Genomic DNA, 19,850 nt, shown 5'->3' on the forward strand with positions numbered 1-19,850 from the left:
GAGTGAGGAGGGTGGGAGTGAGAGGTGTAGAATGGGAGAGAGGGTGGTGAGTGAATTGGATAGATGTGGGATTGAAAGAGGGGAGGGAATGAGAGAGAGATGGCAGTGGGTGAGAGGGGGGTAGATGGGAGAGAAGGAGGGGTGGGAGTGAAAGGAATGGGAGGAGAGGGGTATGGAGGACACGGGTGGGGTGGAAATAAGGAGGTGAGTGCATGAGGCTGTGTGTGTGTGTGTGTGTGTGTAAGTGGAATTGAGAACAAGGGCATCTCACCCCCACAAGACCAAACAGCAGTGCAAGTTAGAGCTGCTCACACTTCCTAACACCTTAAGGAAGGCAGATAAGAAGTGGTCAGGAGGCAATTAAAACTTAGAGACAGGGGTGGGTCCAATACACAATCTTGTACCCCTCATGTGGTAAACCATATATATATGTTGTAGCTGGGTTACCTGTCTGGACACGCCTCTCTGCTGACTGCCCCGTGGCTCCTCCCACAGATCTCTGAATAAAGACGATTGCGCCATTGATCCTCCTCCTCAGTCCGGGGGCAGACACTCAGTATGATGGAGGTCACATTTTACTGCTAATAAATTCTTTCAGTATGATTATGAAGACACGTAGTCCTCTTTATTGTCATTTAGTAATGCGTGCATTAAGAAATGATACATTATTTCCTCTGGTGTGATATCACAAAACACAGGACAGACCAAGACCGAAAAAAACTAACAAAACCACATAATTATAACATATAGTTACAACAGTGCAACAATACCATAACTTGATGAAGAAGTCCATGAGCACAGTAAAGTTCAAAGTTTCTCAAATGTCCCACATCTCACGCAGACGGGAGAAGGAAGAAAAACTCTCCCTGCCATACCTGACCACAGTCTGACTCTGAGTCATCCAAAAACTTCGAGCTCTGATCAGCTCTCCGACACCGAGTACTGAGCGCCATCTCTGTCCGAACAATTCGACCTCCTTCTCAGTCACCAAAAGCAGGCAAGGCCGGGGATTTTGAGGCCTACCCTCCGAAAGCTTCCCGACCACGCAGTAACGACAGCAGCGAACAAGCGTTTCAGAAATTTCTCCAGATGTTCCTCTGTGCTTTCACGTCCATTCTCCATCAAATCAGAATTGTAAATGGCCCCTATTTAATAGATACGATATCATTTTCACCGGAGAGCTGAGCACACGCGGTGCGCCGCCATCTTCTCCTCGCGCCGATAGAGTAGTACTTACTCTACTTCCAGTCTTTTGGAGTTATTGATGGTTCATCATCTCATTCCTACAACTCCCCTGCCTAAACCCCCACCACCCTCACGAGGATCTAACTGGAAAGACAGAAACCACCTCTCCCCCACCCCCCAAATCTGGAAGGCAGCAGAAACCAGGGCCCGGGAAAAGGCTGACCCAAGGCATCTTCAGGCTGACTTACAACACCCTTGACCCCAACTCTGAGAGAACCTTTAGCCACATATTTATATAATTGCTATTTATTCGATTCACATTGATGCAATTATGAGAAGGTAGGACAGTGGCTATATAAGTCATTAGAAGTTTGAGGAGCTTTGGTATGTCAGCAAAGATTCTAGCAAGTGATGTACCACAGACAGCATTCTAAGTGGTATGGAGAAGTCACTGCACAGGATCAGAAAAAGCTGCAGAAGGTGAAAAACTCAGCCAATTCCGTCATGGGCACTAGCCCCCACCTCACCAACCCCCAGCATCCATCATTAAGGTTCTCCATCACCCAGGACAGGCTCTCTTCTCATTGCTACCATCAAGGGGAAGGTACAGGAGCCTGAAGACACACATTCAACATTTTAGCAACAGTTTCTTCCCCTCTGCCATCAGACTTCTGAATGGACAATGAACCCATGTACACTATCTCAGTGGTTTTATTTTTTTGCTCTCTTTTTGCTTATCTATTTAATTCATAATTATATATATAATTGTAATTTATAATTTTTTATTATGTATTTCAATATACTGCTGCCACAAAACAACAAATTTTAAGACATGGAAACATAGAAAACCTACAGTACAATACAGGTCCTTCAGTCCACAAAGCTGTGCCAAACATGTACTTACCTTAGAAATTACCCAGTGTTACCCATAGCCCTCTATTTTTCTGAGCTCTATGTACCTGTCCAAGAGTCTCTTAAAAGACCCTATCGTATCCGCCACCACCACTGTCACCAGCAGCCCATTCCACGCACTCACCACTCTCTGCGTAAAAAACTTACCCCTGACATCTCCTCTGTACCTACTTCCAAGCACCTTAAAACTGTGCCCTCTCATGTTAGCCATTTCAGCCCTGGAAAAAAGCCACTGACTATCCATACAATCAATGCCTCCCATTATCTTATACCCCTTTATCAGGTCGCCTCTCATCTTCTGTCGCTCCAAGGAGAAAAGGCCAAGTTCACTCAACCTATTCTCATAAGGCATGCTCCCCAATCCAGGCAACATCCTTGTAATTCTCCTCTGCACCCTTTCTGTGGTTTCCACGTCCTTCCTGTAGTGAGGCAACCAAAATTGAGCACAGTACTCCAAGTGGGGTCTGACCAGGGTCCTATATAGCTGCAACATTACCTCTCGGCTCCTAAACTCAATCCCACAATTGATGAAGGCCAATGCACTGTATACTTTCTTAACCACAGAATCAACCTGTGCAGCAGCTTTGAGTGTCCTATGGACTCGGACCCCAAGATTCCTCTGATCCTCCACACTGCCAAGAGTCTTACCATTAATACTACATTCTGCCATCATATTTGACCTACCAAAATGAACCACCTCACACTTATCTGGGTTAAACTCCATCTACCACTTCTCAGCCCAGTTTTCCATCCTATCAATGTCCTGCTGTAACCTCTGACAGCCCTCCACACTATCCACAACACTCCCAACCTTTATGTCATCAGCAAATTTACTAACCCATCCCTCCACTTCCTCATCCAGGTCACTTATAAAAATCACAAAGAGCAGGGGTCCCAGAACAGATCCCTGAGGCACACCACTGGTCACCAGCCTCCATGCAGAATATGACCCGTCTACAACCACTCTTTGCCTTCTGTAGGCAAGCCAGTTCTGGATCCACAAAGCAATGTCCCCTTGGATCCTATGCCTTCATACTTTCTCAATAAACTTTGTATGGGGTACCTTGTCAAATGCCTTGCTAATATCCATATACACTATATCTACATCTCTACCTTCATCAGTGTGTTTAGTCACATCCTCAGAAAATTCAATCAGGCTCATAAGACACAACCTGCTTTTGACAAAGCCATGCTGACTATTCCTAATCATATTATGCCTCTCCAAATGTTCATAAATCCTGCCTCTCAGGATCTTCTCCATCAACTTACCAACCACTGACGTAAGACTCACTGGTCTACAATTTCCTGGGCTATCTCTACTCCCTTTCTTGAATAATGGAACAACATCCGCAACCCTCCAATCCTCTGGAACCTCTCCCATCCCCATTGATGATGCAAAGATCATCGGCAGAGGCTCAGCAATCTCCTCCCTCGCCTTCCATAGTAGCCTGGGGTACATCTCATCCGCTCCCGGTGACTTATCCAACTTGATACTTTCCAAAAGCTCCAGCACATCCTCTTTCTAAATGTCCACATGCTCAAGCTTTTCATTCCACTGTAAGTCATCCCTACAATCGCTAAGATCCTTTTCCTTAGTTAATACTGAAGGAAAGTACTCATTAAGAACCTCTGCTATCTCCTCCAGTTCCATACACACTATTCCATTGTCACACTTGATTGGTCCTATTCTCTCACATCTTATCCTCTTGCTCTTCACATACTTGTAGAATGCCTTGGGGTTTTCCTTAACCCTGTCTGCCAAGGCCTTCTCATGGCCCCTTCTGGCTCTCCTAATTTCATTCTTAAACTCCTTCCTGCTAGTGTTATAATCTTCTGGATCTCTATCATTACCAGTTTTTTTAACCTTTTGTAAGCTCTTCTTTTCTTCTTGACTAGATTTACAACAGCCTTTGTACACCACAGTTCCTGTACCCTACCATCCTTTGCCTGTCTCATTGGAACGTACCTATGCAGAACTCCATGCAAATATCCCCTGAACATTTGCCGCATTTCTTCTGTACATTTCCCTGAGAACATCTGTTCCCAATTTATGCTTCCAAGTTCCTGTCTGATAGCCTCATATTTCCCCTTACTCCAATTAAACTCTTTCTTAACTTGTCTGTTCCTATCCCTCTCCAATGCTACAGTAAAGGAGATAGAATTGTAATCACTATCCCCAAAATGCTCTCCCACTGAGAGATCTGACACCTGACCAGGTTCATTTCCCAATACCAGATCAAGTACAGCCTCTCCTCTTGTAGGTTTATCCATATATTGTGTCAAGAAACCTCCCTGAACACACCTAACAAATTCCACTCCATCTAAACCCCTTGATCTAGGGACATGCCAGTCGATATTTGGGAAATTAAAATCTCCCACCACGAGAACCCTGTTATTATTACACCTTTCCAGAATCTGCCTCCCTATCTGTTCCTCATGTCCCTGTTTCTATTGGGTGGTCTATAAAAAAACCCAGTAGAGTTATTAACCCCTTCCTGTTCCTAACTTCCACCCACAGAGACTCTGTAGACAATCCCTCCATGACTTCCTCCTTTTCTGCTGCTTTGACACTATCTCTGATCAACAGTGCTACGCCCCCACCTCTTTTGCCTCCCTCCCTGTCATTTCTGGAACATCTAAAGCCTGGCACTCAAAGTAACCATTCCTGCCCCTGAGCCATCCAAGTCTCTGTAATGGCCACAACATCATAGCTCCAAGTACTGATCCATGCTCTAAGTTCATCTGATTTGTTCATAATACTCCTTGCATTTAAATAGACAGATCTCAAACCATCGGTCTGAGCGTGTCCCTTCTCAATCACCTGCCTATCCTCCCTCTCACACTGTCTCCCAACATATGGCACCACTGTGCACAGCGGCAGAAAGGCAGCATCCAACATCAGGGACCCACACCACCCAGGCCATGCTCTCTTCTCGCTGATGCCATATAGGATGCCACCAGGTTCAGGAACAGTTATTATCCATTCAACCAACAGACTGTTAAACCAACGTGGAGAACTTCACTCACCTCATCACTGAAGTGTTCCCACAACCAATGGATTCACTTTCAAGGAATCTTCATCTCTTTTTCTCAATATTTATCCCTTATTTATTTACTATTATTTCTTTTTTTCTTAGTTTTTTGTATTTACAGTTTTGTTGGTTTTTTTGCACATTAGTTGTTGTCTACTCTGTTGTTTGTGGTCTTTCTTGCATTTTCTGTGAATGCCTGTAAGACAATGAATATCAGAGTTGTATATGGTGACTTATTTGTATTTTGATTCTAAATTTACTTTGAACTTTGATATTAAAACTGATTCTGATAATGTGGTGACTATTTGAAAACACTTGAGACAGGCTTCCGGATGCCACCTTCAGCTGCCAGCAGATGGCAGACGAGAGCCAAGGGCAGAACACTGCTGTCAACCTTTGTGCCCACTGTACCAGACAGAACAAGAGGCCATTCTGCCCAATAGGCAGCTCCTACCCTGAACCCACAATACCATGCTTTACACGAGGCAAAGCTGGTTTATTTTCCCTTAAATGTCGATCTACTCCCCCCTCCCCATCAAAGACTCAGATGATGTGACATGTTATTGTGGACATTAATAATTGCAGTTTTTCATTCCAAATGTCTAAGATCAAAGATCATTGTTATTCATCATTACATGTGTGAGGAAATCTGCAGTGGTGTGCTAGTCAGGGCGTGACATGCAACAATAAACAACAACAAGTCAACAATAGTAAAGAATAAAGACATATGAGTTATATAAAATATAAAATCAGAGGTTCAAGTACACATATGGAATGAAACGTGCATCAACACCAGCATGTGTTTACAATGTAAACAGCATTATAAAATGTGGTTTGAAGTGTACACGGTGCAGTGCAGTGAGGTAAAGTGCTGGGGCCGGGGGGGAGGGGGTAACTAGAATGGTTGATCAGATTAACTGTCTAGGAGAAGAAATTTTTAAGACGTTAGGAAGTTTTTGCTTTAATAGCCTTTAAATTCATTAAATTGGGGTGCCATAGTAGCACAGCAGTTAGCGTGATGCTATTACAGCCCAGGACATCGGAGTTCAGAGTCCAATTCCGGCGTCCTCTGTAAGAAGTCTCTGTACATTCCCCCGGTGGAACGTGTGGGTTTTCTCCGGGTGCTCCGGTTTCCTCCCACAGCCGAAGGCATACCGAGTCGGTTCATTGTTCATTGTAAACTGCCCCGATTTGGTTAGGGTTGTCAGGGGATGCTGAGGCAGTGTGACTTTATCTCTCAATAAATAAGATATATATAAATAAATATCTGGATTTAAATTTCTCCTCGTGGTATTGGAACTCAATTCTCTGGATGCCCATCACACATACACTCCTGCCACTGGTTCCCCTCCAACGCCTGTTCGCACCTGCCTTACTTGGTCCCATGCTCCATTCCCTCTCCTATCAGATACCACCATCTGCAATCCTTTGTCACATCCACCCATCACCTCTCAGCCTCTGTCGACATTCCCATTCTTCCTTCCTCCATCTCACCCTTCCTCACCTGGAACCACCTCACAATCCCCCCATCTTTTCCCTCTCCTCCTTAAGCTATTTCCCCAGTCTTCCAGTCCAGATGAAGTCTTGACCCAAAATGTTGCTATTTCACTCCACAAATGCTGCTAGATCCATTGTGTTCCTTCAGCCCCAGTACCCCTCCCTGTCTCTGTGATCCCTTTCAGTCCCTGCACTCCTCGCTTCTGTAACCCCCTCCAGCCCCTACACCCCTCCCCATCTCTGTAATCCCCTCCAGCCCCTACACCCCTCCCGCCTCTGTAACCCCCTGCAGACCCTATACCCCTCCCTGCCTCTGTAACCCCACACAGCCCCTACACCCCTCCGTCTCTGTAACCCCCTCCAGCCCCTACACCCCTCCCCAGCTCTGTAACCCCCTCCAGCCCCTACACCCCTCCCCAGCTCTGTAACCCCCTCCAGCCACTACACCCATCCGTGTCTCCCTAACCCTCTAGCCCCTACACTCCTCCTCATTTCTGTAACCCTCTCTGGCCACTACACCCCTCCCGATCTCTGTGACCCTTCTGGTCCCTACACCCTTCCCCATCTCTGTAATCCCCTCCAGCCCCTACACCCCTCCCTGTCTCTGTAATCCTTTCTGGCCCCTGCACCCCTCTGTCTCTCAAACTCCCTCCCACCTCTTCCTGTCTCTGAGACCCCATACAGCCACTACACCACTCCCAATCTCTGTAACCCCCTCCAACCTCTACACCCCTCCCTGTCTCTGTAATCCTTTCTGGCCCCTGCACCCCTCTGTCTCTCAAACTCCCTCCCACCTCTTCCTGTCTCTGAGACCCCATACAGCCACTACACCACTCCCAATCTCTGTAACCCCCTCCAACCTCTACACCCCTCCCTGTCTCTGTAATCCTTTCTGGCCCCTGCACCCCTCTGTCTCTCAAACTCCCTCCCACCTCTTCCTGTCTCTGAGACCCCATACAGCCACTACACCACTCCCAATCTCTGTAACCCCCTCCAACCTCTACACCCCTCCCTGTCTCTGTAATCCTTTCTGGCCCCTGCACCCCTCTGTCTCTCAAACTCCCTCCCACCTCTTCCTGTCTCTGAGACCCCATACAGCCACTACACCACTCCCAATCTCTGTAACCCCCTCCAACCTCTACACCCCTCCCTGTCTCTGTAATCCTTTCTGACCTCTACACCTTACCTGCCTCTTTAACCCTCTCTGGCTCCTATACCCCTCCCAGTCTCTGTAAGTCCCTCTGGCTGCTACACTCCTCCCAGTCTCTGTGACCCCTCCAGCTCCTACATTCCTCCCCCTAAACCCCACAACCCCCATCTCTGTAACCACCTAAACCACTCTTGCCTAGCAGTATGACATTATGACATTCCAAAGGGTTTTTGCTCACTGGGTAATGGCCCAGTAAATTAATCGGTAGGGATTCAGGAATATTGAGTACTATTAATTGCTTTTCCATCTCCGAATTCTAGACCTTGTTAATATAGGACAAGGTAAGCCCTGTGGATGAGCTGGTTTAATTCCCAGTGTCAATGAGATACTTTTAAAACCAACCACAGGATGGATAAGAAGTGGTATCCTCAATCACCTCTGTTACCAATTCATTCTTTTTAGATCTTGGAGTGATGAATATTGGCACAATGACACAGAGGGTAGAGTTGCTGCCTCAGGACCCCAGAGACTCAGGTTCGATCCCTGCCTCAGTGCTCTCTCTCTCTCTGTAGTTTGCACGTTCTTCATCTGACTGCGTGGGTTTCCCAGGTGTTCCGGTTTCATCACTCAGCTCAACGATGTGAAGTTGTTGGGTAAATTGGTAGCTGAAAATCACCCCTTATTCTGTGGGTGAAGAGTAGAATCTAGGGGAGTTGGTGGGAATGTGGAAAATAATAAATAAATGGGATTAATCCAGAATTTCTGTAAGATGGTGACACGCTCAGGCATAACAGCTTCTACGGGGGTCAATCAAATGTGCTATTGTCTTTTTTAAACGTATTTTTTAGGATCACAAGACCCTGCTGGACATTAAGAAAATGTTCTGCAGGTCTACTCGATTAGCAAGTTGCTTATTGGCGGAGAGACTGAAGGAGCTGGACCTGGCGTGGACCGTGATGCTGCCTGCACCAGGGAGGAGTTCGGAAGAATCAGCTCACGAAGGCGGTGTGCAGTCTAACAGCGAGCGATGGTCTTAGTCGCGTTTCTTGTGGTTGTAAGATGCTGTTGGACGTTGTTAGTGTGGAATGCCGCAAGCCTGGTTCGTGGGTTTTGGAAGACGGCGGGGGAGGCTGCATGGCCTCAGCTGACGGCAAGGACCAGGCCTGAAGCTGCAGTGTTGCCTGTTTACAGCCGCCCAGGAGAGCCGGAGGCGATGTGCTTCACCGGAGGGCCGGCGGCACTGTGATGCAGCATCCAAGCTGCAGTCGGTGCTGCTGCCCAGTATTCGCTCAACCGAAGACAAGTTGGATTATGTTCGACCGCAGACTGCTGCAACATTCATGGACTCAAGAGACTTGAACCATATTTTTTTTGTGTTTTACTGCTATTTTATATCAGTTCTCTACCTTATATGTGCCTTGTGCTTTGTATGACTGTGTGCATGTTTTGCACCAGAGAAATAATGTTTCGTTTGGCTGTATTCAGGTAAGGTTGAATGACTATTAAACTTGACCTTGAACTTAGCTTTAAGATGAGAGGGAAAAAGTGTAAAGAAGATTTTTTATTTAGAGATACAGCACAGTACGAGCCCCTCCAGCTCAACGAGCCCACACGCCCAATTACACCCATGTGACTACTTAACCTAAAACCCCATACACTTTTGGAAGGTGGGAGGAAACCGGAGCACCCGGAGGAAACCCTTGCGGTCACGGGGAGAATCCACAAATTCCTTACAGTGGTGGAAATTGAACTCAGGTCCCTGGTGCTGTAATGGCATTACATTAACCACTGCGCTATGGCAATGCCCCAACGGATCTGGAAGCAAAGTTCAGAATCAGTTTTATCATGTGTCATTAAATTTATTGTTTTGTGGCAATAGTACAGGAAAAGACATAAAAAATTACTGTAAGTTACAATAAAAATAAAATAAATAAAAGATACAAACATACAAAAACTTTGAAAAAACACAAAATACATACAAAGGTTAGGGGTTACAATTAATGATATATAATACATGCTATATTAACAATTGTATTATAAATACTATTAATGATTTCAAACTAAATATATTATATAACAGAAATATATGTCACTATATACAACCCTGAGATTCATTTTCTTGCCGATGTACACAGTGAATCCAATAAAGACAGCAGAGTCAATGAAAGACCACACTCAACGGGATGGACAAACAAACAATGTGCAAAAGACAACAAACTGAGAAAATGCCAAACGAACAATCATACTGTCCCCCACCCCCCCCTCACAAAATCACTCAGAGTCTTCCCCAACCAGAAGACTTGGATGAACCGTGAGGTCCACACTCTGAGGACTAGATCAGCAGTCCGGTGACCAGGTTGGCATCGCCTGATGGAGACAAAGAGGTAAGAGGTCCAGGTACAATCTCTGGGAAGCCATCTCGCACTCAGTGTGGTAATTCCGGACCAAACTTGAATCACTGAAGGATGCTCGATAGCTGGGGCAGGGCTTGAATGCATCACCTCCAACAAAGTGAAACCAAGCGACAGAGGTGACCAGTCTTCGCTCCCAGAGGAGCTCAGAACATCTTCTAAGCTCGCTTTGACTGTCGAAACACGGAGGAAGCTCCACAAACTCCCACAGTCCCCGATGGTGTTGTTGAGGTCGAAGTGAGAGCATCCTTCAGGAGGCTGAAGCCACTGGGGTGGTACATTGTTGAGTACTGAAGACCCACCTTGATCAACTGGCTGGAGTCTTCACCAATATCTTTAGCCTCTCGCTTTGGCAGAACAAGGTGCCCACTGACATCAAGTGCATTTCAATTATGCCCATGCCCAAGATGGACATAGTAAAACCTGCCTCAATGATTATCCACAGTGGTGAACTGATGAAACACATGAACTCCTGCCCGAGAGGCAACTTGAATCCACTTCAATTTGCCTACTGTCACAACAGGTCCATAGCAGATGGCATTTCCTTGGCTCTTCACTTACCCCTGGAACATCTGGACAGTGAAGATTCATGTATCAGGATGCCCTTCATCGGCTGCAGCTGGGCATTCAATACTATCATCCCCTCAAAACTAATCAGTAAGCTTCAAGACCTTAGCCTCAGTACCTCCTTGTGCAACTGGATCCTCGATTTCCTCACTTGCGGACCCCAGTCAATTCCAATTGGCAAAAAACACCTCCTCTACAATCTCCACACATCGAAGTTGCTGGTGAACGCAGCAGGCCAGGCAGCATCTCTAGGAAGAGGTACAGTCGACGTTTCGGGCCGAGACCCTTCGTCAGGCCCGAAACGTCGACTGTACCTCTTCCTAGAGATGCTGCCTGGCCTGCTGCGGTCACCAGCAACTTTGATGTGTGTTGCTTGAATTTCCGGCATCTGCAGACTTCCTCGTGCTTGCGTCCTCTACAATCTCCATCAGCACAGGTGCACCATAAGGCTGTGTGCTTCGCCTCCTGCTCTTCTTGCTTTGCACTGTGAGGCTAAGCACAGCCCAATGCCAATTTAAGTTTGCAAACAACACCACTGTTGTTGGCTGAAACAAAGGTGGTGGCGAATTAGCATATAGGAGGGAGACTGAAAATCTGGCTGGGTGTCCGAAAGACCAAAGAGCAGATTCTTGACTTCAGGAGGAAGAAACCAGAGGTTCATCAGCCAGTGCTCATCAGAAGATCAAAGATGGAGAGGGTCAGATTTAATTTCCTCAGTGCTATCATTTCAGAGGATCTGTCCTGGGCCCAAATGTCAATATGAAGAAACCACAGCAGTGCCTTTACTCCCTTAGAAGTTTGTGAAGATCCTGCATGACATCCAAAACTTAGACAACCTTCTACAGATGTGTGGTGGACAGTAGATTAACACCAATGCCCTTGAACAGAAAATCCTACAAAAAGTAGTGGAAACAGCCCAGCCCATCACAGATAAAGCCCTCCCCACCATTGAGCACATGAAAGCAGCATCCATCATCAAGACAAGGAAGTCCGCAAGTGCTGCAAATCCAGAGTAACACACACAAACATAAAGTGCTGGAGGAACTCGACAGGTCTGGCAGCATCCATGCAAATGAATAAACAGCCGACATTTCATGCCGAGACCTTTCTTCAGGACTGGAAAGGAAGGGGGAAGATGCCAGAATAAAATGGTGTGGGGGGGGGGGTGAGGGGAAGGAAGATAGCTAGAACATGAAAGGTGAAGCTAGGCGTGTAGGAAACATAAAGGGCGGAAGAGAGGAAGAAATCTGATAGGAGAGGAGAGTGGACCGTAGGAGAAAGAGAAGAAACAAGAGATCAAGAGGGAGGTGATAGGCAGGTGAGAAGAGGTAAGAGGCCAGAGTGCAGAATAGAAGAGAGGAGGGGGAGGAAAGGAGAAATCGATATTCTTGCCATCAGGTTGGAGGCTACCAAGAGGGTATATATGCTGTTGCTCCTCCACCCTGAGGGTAGCGCCATCTTGGCGTCAAGAGGAGGCCATGGATCAGCATGTCAAAATGGGAATGGAAAATGGAATTAAAATATTTAGCCACTGGGAAGCTCCCCTTTTGGTGGATGGAGCAGAGACGTTCAGCGAAGCGGCCCTCCAATTTACTGCAGGTCTCACCGATCTACAGGCACCATTTTGAGCACTGGACACAATAACTAACCCCAGCAGATTCACAGGTGAGTGTTGCCTCACCCAGAAGGACTGAATGGAGGTGAGGGAGGAGGTGTAGGGGCAGGTGTAGCACTTTGGCCGCTTGCCAGGATAAGTGCCAGGAGGTAGATTAGTGGCAAGGGATGAATGGACAAAGGGGATCACGGAAGGAGCAATCCCTGCGGAATGTAGTGAGGGGGTCGAGGGGAACATATGTTTAGTGGTAAGACCTCTTTGGAGATGGTGGAAATTATGGAGAATGATGTGTTGGACGTGGGGGCTCATGGGGTGGTAGGTGAGGACAAGAGGGACTCTATTACTGTTAAGTGGCGGAAAGATGGGGTGATCGCGGATGTTCGGGAAATAGAGATGCGGGTGAGGGCAACATCAATGGTGGAGGAAGGGAGACATTCTTTGAGGAAGGAGGGCATCTCTGGTGTCCTGGAAAGGAAAGCCACATCCTGGGAACAGATGTGGTGGGGATGGAGGAACTGAGAAAAGGGAATAGCATTTTTTACGGGAGACAGGATGGGAAGAGGTACAGTCAAGATAGAGGAGACAGGGTGGGAAGGACTCTCACCACCCAGGTCATGCTCTGGTCTCACTGCTGCCATCAGGAAGGTGGTACAGGAGCCTCTGGACCCACACCACTAGGTACAGGAACAGTTATTACCCTTCTACCATCAGACTGTTGAACTGGGGGGACGCACCCCAACACTGAACTGTTCCCACTACGCATGAACTCGCTTTCAAGTATTCTTCATCTCATGTTCTTGATATTTATCGCTTCTTTCTTCCAGTTATTTATTTAACTACCGTTATTACCATCTATAAAACACTCAATTCCCTGGGGGACCCACTATCCGCGGTAATCCCCCACTGTACCCAAAGTGATCATGTGCTCCCTCTCTAAGGACATTCGGGCACGAATGTAACCCAGAAGAGGGGCAGAGGCAGAGCTTGGACCTATGAGTGGCCATCTTGGTCAAGCCCAAGAGCAAGCCTACCAGGAGCAGGGGCTCATGGACCATCTGATAGTGGAGGGGAAAAGCTATTGCTAAAATATTGAGTGTGGACTCCCTCCCTGATGGTAGTAATGAGAAGAGGGCATGTCCTGGGTGGTGATGCTAGAGAATAGCAGGTACGTATCTGGAACGCACTGCCAAGGAGGTCATGGTCATAGCGACATACCACATGGAAACAGGACATTTGGCCCAAACGTCCATGCCGGCCAAGAGGTCCCAATGAAGAGTTTATCCCATAACCTCTAAATCTCACCTATCTATCATCTTCATCTGCTCATTACACCACTGGCATTTAAGGTAACAATGAAGGTTCTCCATCTCCGTCTGACCTTGGCCAGGTGTGGTTCAGGGCCCTCATTTCTGCCTCTATGGTACAGTGCCAAGTTGTCTTTGGTGTCCCGCCTTCTTTTGCCCTTCAGAGGTCTTGATGATGGAGTTGGCATCTCTTCGCATCACATGCCCAATCCATCTCCGATGTTTCCTCGCGATGATTGTAGCCATGTCCTCGAGATGACACTGAAGGAGTACGGGGTGAGTGGAGATCTTGCTTGCCCAGAAAGTATGCAGGATCTTCCTGGTGTGGAACAATGACAGCTTGGCAAGGTTGCTGGTTGTTATGTGGCAGCTTTCAGACCCAGACAAGAGTGAGGACACAACACAGCTCTGGTACACCTGTCCAACTGACTTCTAAAAAGTTGTTACTGTGCCTGCCTCGAACTTCCTCTGGCTGCTCATTCCGTATACTCACCACCTTCCATGTAAAAAAAGTTGCTTCTCAAGTCTCTGAAACTCTTCCCCCTCTCACCTTAAAGCTGTGACCTCAAGTTCTTGATTCCCCAACCCTCTGAAAATGACATTTCTACGTCCCTCACGGTGTCAGAATCAGGTACAACAACAATGTTAAGGAGGCATTTAGACAGACCTATGAACAAGCAGGGCACGGATATGGGCCATGGTCAGCATGGATTGTGGGCCAAAGGGTCTGTTGCTGTGCTTCCATGTTTGGTGATGCTTGGTGTGGACTTGGTAGACATGCATCCATGCTATATCACTCAATAACGCCAAGGACAGGCCACTCAGTCCATTCTTGCTCATCCTAGCTCTTTGAAAAAGGCAAGTAGGCTACAGGAGAGTGGAATTTTAGGTGATAGCATACTGCCCTTCTCTTTGTCGCGATCAGTAACATTAAAAAGTCAGGGCCGGAAACTCTCACCAGGAAAATCTCCCTACCCAATCCCATTTTAGACAACAATCAGCACCCCCAATCCCTTGCAGCGCAGGAGAACTTGCACGGCAACCAAACGTGATGGAAAGGGGAGGGACATCTCCTGCCCTCCCACGGCTGAGCTGATTGCTCGAGTTGAGCCGCCTTTCACACGAGCTCGCCCAGCAATTGGCGCAGCCGGTGGTCACTCAGCAGCGCGGCAAGCACGGTGCGTTGCGCGCTGACGTCATCGACAGCGGCAGCCATCTCGGCGGTCGGTGGGTCGGGAGTGCAGGCAGGCAGTCGCATTTTATTTTCTTTTTTACATATAAAATAGATTATTCTTTCTTTCTCTTCTCTGTGTTGTCTTAAACGTTTGATTCACACTGAAAGACGCCTGACGGTTGCGTTGAAAGGGAGCGGGTGGATCCGAGCGCCATGTCGGAGAACCGCGAGCTGGAGGCGCAGGCTGAGGAGACCGGCGAGGAGAAGCAGGTAGACATAATAAGGAACAAAACCTCCTGATCTTACCGCGAGAAACCGGGGCTTCACCCCCGGGGGGCTCGGCTACCCTCTGCCCCTGCCCTATAGAGAGCCAAGTCGCCGTTACTGCGGCTTTTCTGTCTGCTCACGGCGCGGAGGAGGAGGTGGAGCGCGGCCATCACATCGCGGCCTCCCAGGTCCCGCCGCTTCCTCCCTCAGCGGGCCACTGATTGGTTAGGTGGGCGGGTTCCCGCTCTTGCCATTGGTTGCACCCGCTGTCCGTCGGCGCGGCGGGAGGCGGGCGGGCGTGCGAAGCAGGAAATTTGGTGGCGGGGCAATATACAAACTCTTTACAGTGTTGCTAGTATTTCTTCGTAGGAGCTTTCAAAATCTAAAATAACACACTGGCAACGAGCCTTGAAGAGTGGGGTAACAGGCTGGCGCATCCTTCACATGGTGAAGGTGTGACTGCAGTTGCTGGAAATCTGAAATCAAAACAAACGTTGCAAACGATCAGCAGGTTGGGCAGCATTTAATGTTTCAGGTCTGGAGCTCTTTACTGAACAGTCTTTGACCTGAAAAGTTTAATTATTTGATCTTCCCTGATGTGCTTGACCCAGCCCAGGTAAAGGGTCTCTACCCGAAACATCAACTGCTAATTTCCCCCGACGGATGCTCCCTGATCTGCTGAGTTACTCCAGGGTCTTTATTGGTACTCCAGATATCAGCATTTGAAGTCTTTTGGGTCAAGTTTCTTTTTATATGCACTGATACCAATATCATTCAGCATTCTGGTCATTTGTTGGGTATTAAATTGTCTTAAAGGAGGAGGACGAGGACCAGAGGTGTTTAACGTAGGAAATCTGGAGCTCAGGGGCCCCTGGCAGCCAGAGGCTGAGTTTGGGAAACTAGAGGGAGGACTGCGAGACCAAATTTAGGGGAAGAAAAGATAGGCCATTGAGCCTATTTGACTGTATTGGCTCTCAACAATCCCGTTTCCCACTCTTCCCCGCAGAGGCAGGGAGTGTTAAAAAAGCAGGGAGTGTACATAAGGACTTAGACAGATTGGGAGAATGGGCAAAGAAGTGGCAGATGGTATACTACTGTACGAAAGTGTAAGGTTATGCACTTTGGCAGATGAAATAAAGGTGTACACTTTTTTCTAAACTGAAACAAAATTCAGAAATCAGAGGTGCAAAGGAACTTGGGGGTCCTACTGCAGAATTCCCTAATGGCTAACGTGATGGTAAGGAAGGCAAATGCCATGTTAGCATTCATTTTGAAAGGACTAGATTATAAAAGCAAGGGAATTGATAAGGCATTGGTCAAACCACATGTGGAGTATTGGGAGCAGTCCTTGGAAAGGATGTGTGGGCTTTGGAGAGGATCCAAAGTAGGTTTACAAGAATGATTCCAGGAATGAAAGAGATCATGGGATTACTCCTGCACTGGAACACTTGCAGTTCTTACTGCGAGAACCTGCAGACTACACAGACAGCACACGAAGTGCGAAGTGAATGTCTGTCATTGAGGCTGGAGGAGGGTCTGAGGGAAGTGGTGCTTTGACAGAGCTGGTAGAACCGCTGCCTCACATCTCTGGTGACGCAGGTTCAATCCTGAACTCTGGTGCTATCTGTTCATGGAGTTTGCACCTTCTCCCTATAGCAGCAAGTGGCTTCTGCAGGAGCTCCCGTCTCCTTCCATGTTCCAATGGCGTGCAGGTCGGTAGGATATTTCTGATTTAAGTTGCCACTAGTGTGTGGATGAGGGGTAGATTTTGGGCGTGGTGTTTGATGGTTACTGTGGACTGGAATAGTCGAAATGCCCTGTTCCATGTGATATGATAGAACATGGATGGTACACGCCCTTGGGCCCACGATATGCTGATCCTTAACCTACTCTAAGATCAATGCAACCCTTCCCTCCCACGTAGCCCTACACTTTTCTTTCATCCATGTCTCTATCTTAAGAGTCTCTTGTGTGTCCCCAGTATATTTGCCTCTACCACCACCCTTGGTTGAGTATCTATGCATCACCACTCTGTGTTTTTAAAAAAAAACAACAAACAAACAACCAAACACCAACCTGCCCTGACATTCCTGCTACATTTTCCTCCCTACGTACAGTATTAGGGTTATTCCTCCTTGTATTAGCCATTTCTGCCCTGGGTGAAAGTCACTGGCTGTCCACTCGACCTATTATCTTATAAACCTCTGTAAAGTAATCTCTCATTCTCCTTTGCTCTAAAGAGAAAAGCTCAACCTATCCTTATAAGAGATGTTCTGTAATCCATGCACATCCTGATAAATCTCATCTATACCCTCTCTAAAACTTCCACGTCCTTCCTATAATGAGGTGACCTGAACTGAACACAGTACTCTTATCAACTTGACTCTATAGGCATCCGTTAATCTTTCCAGGGCGCAGGCCTAGGCAAGGTTGTATGGAAGACCGGCAGTTGCCCATGCTGCAAGTCTCCCCTCTCCACGCCACCGATGTTGTCCAAGGGAAGGGCACTAGGGCCGATACAGCTTGGCACTGATGTTGTCGCAGATCAATGTGTGGTTAAGTGCCTTGCTCGAGGACACATCAGGTTGCCTCAGCTGAGGCTCGAACTAGCGACCTTCAGGTCACTGGACCAATGCCTTAACCACTTGGCCACACGCCAACTTGACTCTACTGTGAATTTGAATAGGGTGGGGACTGTAACATGACTAGACGTCCAAAGTGAGATGAGGAGCACCCGGCACATCGAGTAACATCTGCATCTTAATTAGGGCTTAGTGCCCAGGGCCTGACAGGTGAGCAGAGTATGATGTGAGAGGACAGCAGAGAAAAGCATTGGACTGGTTGTGTGAATCATCCAGCATGTGGTGAGACAGGCTTGAGGGAATTATGTACTGGCGCAATTTTCTAAATTAAGGTCATTAGAAAAAGAATGGGGTTAGGAGTTCTGAGAGGAATGGGAACAACGCAGAGTTAATGGGTATAAGATATCAACCCAGATGAATTAAAATATAGAACATTACAGCACAGTGTAGGCCTTTCAACCCACGACCTCTAGGACAGATCTTTCATGCGCTAAAAGATTAACTGGGATCTTCCTCATAATTCAACCTATCCTCATAGGACATGCTCTCTAGTCCAGATAAATCGCTCTACACTCTCTGTAGGACACACTCTAAAATATCCTCTGCTAAATGCCAGAACTTGCACTGATGCCTTTGTTACTTTGCTCCAACGATTCAATTCGCAAAGTAACCAATGGTAGAGCATTGATGGGCTGCCCAGTGAGCCTTCAGTTGCTGAATCATAGTTAGAGAGTCTAGTTGCAGAGCAGATTTGATAGGCTGAATAGCTTAATTCTGCTCGTACGTCTTATGGTCTAGATCACGCGCCTTGTTTTTTAATACAGTGTGATCTGGTTGTCTGAAATTAGATTATGTGGGTATTTTCAATAGAGACTGGGATTAAAAGTTGAAAGGAAGGTGGAAGAGAGTGGAAAAATACACTGATGGACATTTACATCCAGGACCCTCACCACCAGGTCAGGAACAGTTATTAACCCTCAGCCATCAGGCTCTTGGCCAAAGGAGGTGACTTAACTCAACTTCGCTTGCCCCATTACTGAAATTTTCCCACAATCTATAAATTATTTCAACAACTCTTCATCTCATGTTCTCGAGATTTATTGCTTATTTTTTTTACTATTATTTCTTTCTTTTAGTTTATTGTCTTTTGCACAGTGGTTTAACACCAAAGTTGGTCTGGTCTTTCAGTGATTCTATTATGGATTTACTGAGTATGCCCGCAAGGGTTGAATCTCAGGGTTGAATATGGTGACACATACTTAGTTTGATTTTGAACTTGAGATGTTTGGGTATTGGGATCAGTTGGGAGCTTCTAAGTTTGGGTATTACCTTGGGCAGGGAGATGCTTCAAGGGTGGTGAACGGAGCAGAGGTAGTGGTAAATCTTCATGGGTTGGGTGGCATGGAGAGAGACGGCACGGAACCACAGCGGTCAGTGTAATGCTTTACAGCGGGGTCCCCAACCTTTTTTGCACTGCGGACCGGCCGACTTGGGGGGGGGGGTGTCAGTCAACAGTGGGTGTGCGTGACAGGGAATGAGGAAAGGTGCAGCTGACTCATATTGTTTCATATCGCCAAATCATATCGTTTCCTCGCGGCCCGGTGGTTGGGGACCACTGCTTTACAGTACCAGTGACCCGGGTTCAGTTCCCACTGCTACCTGTAAAGAGATTGTACATTCCCCTGCGACCATGTGTGTTTTCTTCCATATGAAGTTGCGGGCATGGTATGTTGGTACTGGAAGCATAGCAACACTTGCAGGTTTCCACATCACATGCTCAGACTGTTGGTATTGACACAACTGACGCATTTCACTTTCTTTTGATAAACATAAGACGTAGGAGCAGATCTAGGCTGTTTGACCCATCTTGTCTGCTCCACCGTTTGATTTCAACCCCATTCTGTCTTCTCCCCATAACCTTTGATACCCTTACTAATAAAGAATCTATATATCTCTGCTTTGTGAAAAGTAAAGCTGATCTTTGGATTAAAAAAGCTCTTTTTAATCTTGGCAGGACAAGCCAGAGGGGCCAAGTTTTTCTGGTCAGCCCTCCAAAAGTGTATGTTTAGGGGCTGCCAAGCTTCATTCTATGGAACTAAGGTTGTAGGTGTAGTTATTAACCATTAACTTGGCAACTTGTTCCTCACAGGATAC

General features: G+C 47.0%; 1 protein-coding gene and 1 long non-coding RNA gene across 3 annotated transcripts in view; one reads left to right on the forward strand and one right to left on the reverse strand.

The window, feature by feature from the left end:
- Positions 1-629: 629 nt before the first annotated feature.
- On the reverse strand, positions 630-19,167 carry LOC134343048 (uncharacterized). The gene is made up of 3 exons (XR_010017146.1): positions 15,154-19,167; positions 5,125-5,325; positions 630-1,145 (listed from the first exon to the last, which is right to left on the reverse strand). It is a non-coding gene; the product is annotated as an uncharacterized LOC134343048 (long non-coding RNA).
- The window catches only part of LOC134343046 (alpha-endosulfine-like), a 38,038-nt gene continuing 33,035 nt past the window's right edge, over positions 14,848-19,850 (forward strand). The window contains exon 1 of one of the 2 annotated variants that reach the window (XM_063041883.1): positions 14,848-15,117. In XM_063041883.1, coding sequence (XP_062897953.1) covers positions 15,061-15,117 — 57 coding nt within the window. In that variant the 5' untranslated portion in view covers positions 14,848-15,060. The remainder of the gene's footprint in view (positions 15,118-19,850) is intronic. The other variant, XM_063041882.1, reaches the window with a different exon arrangement.

The sequence above is a fragment of the Mobula hypostoma genome, chromosome 2 (genome assembly GCF_963921235.1).
Source record: "Mobula hypostoma chromosome 2, sMobHyp1.1, whole genome shotgun sequence".
NCBI lineage: Eukaryota > Metazoa > Chordata > Chondrichthyes > Myliobatiformes > Myliobatidae > Mobula > Mobula hypostoma.